Below are 7,172 nucleotides of genomic sequence, written 5' to 3' on the forward strand. Positions count from 1 at the left end.
CGTACAACAATAGCTATCAATCTACAATAGGGATGGCACCCTATGAAATGTTGTATGGGAGGAAGTGTCGATCACCACTACATCGGGATGAGGTTGGCGAAAAGCGATACTTAGGCCCGGACCTAGTAAGAGAGGCCACCGAAGCGGTAGAAAAGATTCGAAATAGAATGGTAACCGCACAAAGCCGCCGTAAAAGTTATGCCGACGCAAAGAGACGGAATGTGGAATTTGCGATGGGTGATAAAGTTGTTCCTTCGAGTGTCACCTATGAAAGGGGTTATGCGTTTTGGAAAGCGAGGAAAGCTAAGTCCAAGATTTATAGGTCCTTTTGAGATATTGGACGAGTGGGACAGTAGCTTATCGATCGGCATTGCCACCGCATTAGCTGAGACGCATAATGTGTTCCATATTTCTATGCTACGAAAATACGTGTCGGATCCATCACACGTGCTGAACTATGAAAGAATGGAGCTAAAGCAGGACTTGAGTTATGAAGTGCGACCAGTTCGCATTATAGAGAGAGGAACGAAGGAGTTAAGGTCCAAAAGTATTCCTCTAGTAAAAGTTCTGTGGAGCAACCGTTCAGAAAGGGAGGCAACGTGGGAAATGGAGGGAGACATGAAAGAACAGTACCCCGAACTTTTTGGTAAGTCTAATTTCGAGGACGAAATTTCCTTTAAGGAGGGTAGAATGTAATACCCAGTTTATTTTTATTATTATTATTATTATTATTATTATTATTATTATTATTATTATTATTATTGTTGTTGTTGTTGTTGTGCGTGTGTGATTAGAAAAAAATGATATATATATATATATATTAAATAGTGAGATAAATAAATAGTGAAGCATTAGATTAGTTAGTTAGTTTAAAATTTAAAATTTAAATTTAAATCGGCATAATTTTATCTGATTAGTTAGATATTTATTTTTAAATTTAAACCTATTATACGATATGTTATATACGTATATACTCTATAACCCTAGCAGCCAGATAGTATCGTATTCCCTTATTCTCACCATCTCTCAATTTCCTTTTTTTTTTTATTCTCTCTATTGAACCAAATCAATTGTTTTAATCTTAAGAGCTTCGGGGTTAGCAATCAACCGATCATCGTTCCGTGTCTTCGAAATCTTCAGGTAAAATTCGTACTTGTTTTTATTTTCGTTTTCAGAGAAATAGGCTTTCATAAAACTATCATATCTCTCTCCCCATAGGTCCGTTTTCAGTGATCTAGGTACCGTTTTAAAGATAATTTAATGATCTATATTTTCTATGAAGAAACTCTTTCCTAATTCTGAATATTTCGATATCAAAAAATTCATGTTTTACAGACTGTCGATTTACAGTTTTTTTTAAAATTTCTTTTCGATATTGCCTTAGTAAAAGTGTCATATCTCTCTCGATATCTATTATTTTCAAGCGATTCTTGTACTGTTAGAAAGATAATTCAATAATCCATATTTTCTTTGAAGAAACCTTTCCCTAGTTCGGAGTTCTTACCAGTAAAAAGTTAGGATCTTTACTCGGTTATGGTATTTCGTTTTAAGTTTCGTTTCAGAAAAAGTGTCTTCAGTAAAAATTCAATATCTCTCTCAATTTTGATCCATTTTAAAAGATCTTTATCTCGTTTTAAAGCTTAGAAAAATAGCTACATTTTTTATGAAAAAAGTGTTGTCTAGATCGGGGTGTAACTATTTTTAAAACTTTTATTTTTAGGCTGTATTCAGAAATCGGCATGATCCAGGATTTTAAAGAAACTGTTTTGAGAAAACATGCATAACTCCTAGATTATAGCTCCGATTTTGATGATCTTTATACCGTTAGAAAGGTCTTTCAATTAACTAAAAACTTTGTGAACAGTAGGACTTCTAATTCAAACGTTTTATATGTCAAATTCTAGGTTAAACTTGCTGTACAGGAAGAGTAATAAATATATTGAGTTTATCGGTGGACTAAGGGTTTCACTAATTGTTATAGGGCCTAGAAGGTATCGTAAGAGTTAATTACAGCGGAGTTGAGGTAAGGAAAAATAATGATACTTTATACTTGCTTTTTATATGGTTTGAGTATCTAGTATGACTGCTTGAATAAATTGTATTGAAACTGTGGAATGTGATAGTTTCGGTGAAATAGTGTTTTATCGATGAATTGTATATGGTTGTTTAATCATGTTCCAGGTACTTGAAAGTGGTTGGAAACCACACATGTATGGTGATGTGGTAAGTGAGGCAGTGTACGTAAGGGTGCACTGGTTATTGGTACTGCGTTCTGGTTAAGAACGTAAGACACTCCAGATTTGTATGGAAGCTGGAGTGTGATTGTGAGTGTGAGTGTGTGGTATTTCAGTATTTGTGTGGCTGCCTCTATTTATACTTATGATTAGGTTGTTGTATGTTTGATGTATATGTTTGTGCTATGATGTGTGAATGCTGGTACATAGTATTGTGTTTTTCCTTACTGGGCTTTGCAGCTCACCCCTTATTTACCCCCTATGTGCAGATAAGTAAGCCTGTAAGCTTTCGGTGACAAGTTGAGTCTGGGCAGCATGGGGTGTATCTCGTGTGATCATGTAACTGCGTGTGGTCTTGGCCATCTTCCGCTGAAAGTTTTTTTTTAAATTTATTAAACTTATCGAGGATGTTGTCGTTTAAATTTTCTATTACTTTTCCCTAAGTGGTAATACTTTATTTTCAACTGGGTACCCATGTTTTGAAAAGTGTTTTTTTTTTTTAAAAAAAAATAAAGGCAACATTAGTATCTTAACGCCAGTTTATTTATGGCATCTTATTTTACGTAAGTAAGGGCGTTACATTACCGAACTGCTCGGGGCCGAACCTCTTTAAACACTTTGTGTCCTTTATTTATTTTATTATATTACATTTATATTATATCACTTATCTTTTACAATTAAGACTCATTGTCGTTGGCCAAAAACGAGGTCAACAGGTACATTAGGTAAAATGTATTTCAAAAGATAATAACAATAATAACTTAATAATAATAATAATATTAATAAAAGATTATCTCATCATTTTTTGGCTACTAAGAAACTTCTAACCTTAAGGCATTTGGTCAACCCAAGTACCTTAGAATATCTCGGTAATTCTATAATCAATTTATCTCAACAATTTCATTAGTATTACTAACTAAATCCGTTATGACATTTTTGGTCTTCGATTGGGTTTTCAAGGTCGTCGAACTTGAAAGTATTTTTATTTCACAAATAGCTTACATTATATCCACGTATTCTAAATAAATCTTCATAATTAATAAATTACATTTATTTATCCACTTATAAAAAAATTTATAATTTATGATAAAGTAGGTTAGCAGGATCATAATCCTACTCATTACTACCTAATTAACCCATAATATATAATAAATTTTAATTATTCATAATTAGATTTCTGAGAAATTACATAACCGAAGCAAAAAAAAAAAAACTAGTATTTACATTTACGGCTATAATGTCTGTTACACCAACTGAATCAAACACCTTATTATGGCAATCTCCACTCTAGAGAAAATTAACTGGTCAAATTTTTATTTTATGTTTTAGCTAATTAAGATTTTTACCCCAACTTTTAAGGTCGTTAAAAATGCTTCTTGAACTATTGAGATTGTTGAATTTAAGGACTTTTATCCAATTTTAGTAAAAAAAGTCTAACAATGATGAAAATTCAGGGGCCATTTTTTGGTATGTATCAAAGTTCGAGTGGTATGATTTGGTAGATATCAAAGTCTGGGGAGCATGGTTTAGTACATAAATAATCATTGAAATAGTAAAATTGAATGAAATTAGACAAAAGTCCTTAAATTTAACAATCTCAATAGTTCATGGAGAATTCTTAACGGTCAGATTAGTTTAGGGAGCATGATTTGGTACATGTCAAAGTTCGGGAGATAAAAATCCTAATTAGTCTTATTTTTTTGGTGGAGGAAGGGGAACAATCGATAATTAAAAAAAAAGGGGGTTATATTCATTCAATTTTAACCAACATAAAATCTACAAAAAAAAAAAAAAGGCTGAAAATATAAACCAACACAACCACATATATTTAGGATGGGAAATTTGATTTTCTATACTTACATATACCTAATATTTTATTTCTAAACTAATACATATCACCATTGAAAATATATGACTACTTTATCTAAAACCCAAAAATACCCCTCTTAAATTTTCTATACTTTTTTTTAGTGTAAAAACATAAAAAAAAAAAAATTGGTAGTCCGATGGGGTCCGATGGTGGTCCGATAGTCACCTGATGCTACTTTTGTATGTACAAAAACATAAAAAAAAATTGGTAGCAAATCTGGTCCGATGGGTGGCCCGATGGGTCGTCCGATGGGTGGCCCGATGGGGTGGCCTGATGGGTGGTCTGATGGTGTAAATGGGGTGATGTAAATAGGGGTATTTTAGGGATATCATAAAAGTTGTCATATTCTACAAATATTAGTTATTATTTGTTTAGAAAAAAAATTTTAACCAAACGTAAGCATAAAAAATCAAATTTCCCTTTAGGATACTAGTACTAAAGAAAAGCCCTGTAGTTAAACTTAATATAAACATATATAACTAAATAAATATGAACTACGTACACAAAAACCATTTTAGATACCCAAAACCAATACTTATTGATGGACAAAATTCTTGATATGTGACATCATTTCCTGAGTTCGAAGTTGAGAATAACTAGAGTTATGCAGAATTTGAAATGCATGACCAACCCCTTTATACATAACCATTTCTACCTTCTTCCCTGAGCTAACCAAAGCGTTACACAGAGCCAAGTTTCTGTCTCTCAATATATCCATTTCCGAAACACAAACCATTACACCCACATTATTATGATTATTATTATTAGGCCTCATCAAGTACTTGTTGGCTGATTCTCCATTAATATTGATCAAAGGGTTGCACCAAGGGTGGTCCCGGTTCGCACCCAAAGGCAAGGACAGTCTCCAATACGTGTCAGAAGCTGAGAGAGTCAACGCCGAGTTATTCGATGGTTGACTCCCATACTTCTCAGACCCAGTTCTCGTCTCACCCCCAACAAAGGGTTGAATCAGAATCACACCCTTCAGTCTAAACGGCCTCAAAACGGCGTCGTCCGAGGCTGCAGCAGCTAGCCGAGTAGTGGCTACGTGATAAGCTATGCTTGCTCCAGCGCTGTCCCCAGCCAAGAATAGGCTTGACATGTTGCATTGGCTTAGCCAGCTGGAATTACTACTACTACTACTACTCTGAGTCTGAGCTTGGTGTTTGATCCACATGAGGGCGTTGAAGCCGTCCTCGTAAGCCGCGGGAAGCCGGTTTTCGGGGGCTAAACGGTAATTTACCGAGACTATTATGCAGTTAGCTTTGGTACAAAGGTTTGCCAAGAATTCATGGTAGCAGCTCCATGCGGCAGAGCCCACGCAGAAGCCACCGCCGTGGAAGTAAACGAGCAAAGGCTTGAGCTGGTGGCCCGTCAATGGCGGCGCAGCGGCAGCTGGGACATAAATGCGAGCCCATAGGTTGGTGTTTTTGTCCATGACAACGTCCTTTGATGTGACCAGGTTTTTGTTTAGTGACCATGTGGGTGGGACATTGGGGATGATGGCCGGCCTTTCGACGCGGCCGTCTTTAGAAACTCGAATTAGGCCTTCGATTTCTTCTTCCACGGTGGCTCCACCATTTAGGTTGTGGTGGTGGTGGTTCTTGTATGAGCGGTTGAACCGTGGGTCCATGGAAATAGCAGCCATTAATTATTTTAGTAGAAATAACAAACTAAGACTGTAATTAATGTTGTAGTACTTCTGGGGGAGTAGTATTATGAATTGTGTGATTGGTATTGGGACTTAGAAGGTGTTTATATAGATAGGAATACATAAGAGAATAAGTAAGAAGAATATTATTGTTAGAGAACTCGTCATGGCGATCTTTCTTTTTCTATATTTTATAATATATATATGTTGCAAGTGGGCTATGTATGAACTCATTCACTGCATTGTATATCCATCACCTTAGATTCTCTCATGGATATATCTGAGATCTTCCAAATCTCATTTCGTTACCACATGATCGATCATATATTTCGTGGCTTGTAAATTTATTTTGATTCCCTTATCTTCAAATGAAAGTTGATTTTATTCACTGGTGTGAAAAGCAGGGAGGCTCTCTCTCGATCGATCGATCTAGAAAAGTAAGTTTTGCTACTAGATATATAGCTTTAATATAAATATAATAAATATATGTATTTATATAACCTAAAACACCACGTGCGAAAGGTGTTGTTAAATTGAAATTTTTTAGACATTTACTAACTTCATAATACATGTAGAAAAATATCATTAATTTTGCTTATCTATTTCAAATTTTGTTATTCATATGTACTGTTTTCATATTTGGCCCTTTTCATAAATACAATAATATAAAAGACAAAAGGAAATTATTTCCTTATATTTAAGTTTATCAATATTGGTAGAATCGGATACATTTCATCAAATTCAATTCTACTCCTTCCATTTCAAATATCAAACACTCTCTCTTACTCACTTCTCTATCTCTCGTTTTCGTTTTCTGAACTCACTCCAAGGATTCGACTCACAACCCACCACCCACTACTTCGGTCCCTTCTCTCCACGACCATTGCGACCACAAACACAACGATCCACAAACCCAATGACCACCGCAGACCCAACGACCCACGGACCCAACAACAGTGAATCTAAATAAAGCGATTAGATAAAATAAATAATGAAAAGTAAAAACAATAAATAAAGAGAACACTAGAATTTCTAGAGGTTCGGCCCCGTAATAGTGGTAATAGCCTACTCCCCTTTTGATTGTATTGACTTATGAGACAAAAAACAAAATATTCTCCTTCTAAAGCTCTTGTAATAGATCTCTGAATAATTCTCTCTTAGATCGTTATTTCTCTCTTAAGTGTTCTTTCTGAATTAATTTCGTGTCCCTGAATAGTGAAATTAAATCACTATTTATAGGGGCTCATATATTAGAAATATTAGTAAGTATAAGTTTAGAGGAAAATTTTTAAAGTAATATAAGCATAAAAAAATCAAATTTTCTTATTGTAATATATACATGGCACACAAATAACAGCCTAATATATACATGAAACTAAACAACCTATACAAAGCAAACAATCCATACTCACACCCA

The 7,172-nt window shown here is 34.6% G+C and overlaps 1 protein-coding gene and 1 long non-coding RNA gene across 2 annotated transcripts; one reads left to right on the forward strand and one right to left on the reverse strand.

Annotated features, from left to right (window-relative positions):
- The first annotated feature begins 386 nt into the window (after positions 1-386).
- On the forward strand, positions 387-2,498 carry LOC133030331 (uncharacterized). Its single transcript, XR_009684184.1, has 2 exons — positions 387-1,140; positions 1,982-2,498. It is a non-coding gene; the product is annotated as an uncharacterized LOC133030331 (long non-coding RNA).
- Positions 2,499-4,534: 2,036 nt separating this feature from the next.
- LOC115701008 (probable carboxylesterase 17) lies at positions 4,535-5,969 on the reverse strand. Its single transcript, XM_030628694.2, has one exon. It carries the CDS (start codon positions 5,750-5,752, stop codon positions 4,640-4,642), a length of 1,113 nt encoding a protein of 370 aa, XP_030484554.2. The 5' UTR covers positions 5,753-5,969; the 3' UTR covers positions 4,535-4,639.
- Positions 5,970-7,172: the final 1,203 nt, after the last annotated feature.

The sequence above is a fragment of the Cannabis sativa genome, chromosome 8, assembly GCF_029168945.1.
Source record: "Cannabis sativa cultivar Pink pepper isolate KNU-18-1 chromosome 8, ASM2916894v1, whole genome shotgun sequence".
NCBI lineage: Eukaryota > Viridiplantae > Streptophyta > Magnoliopsida > Rosales > Cannabaceae > Cannabis > Cannabis sativa.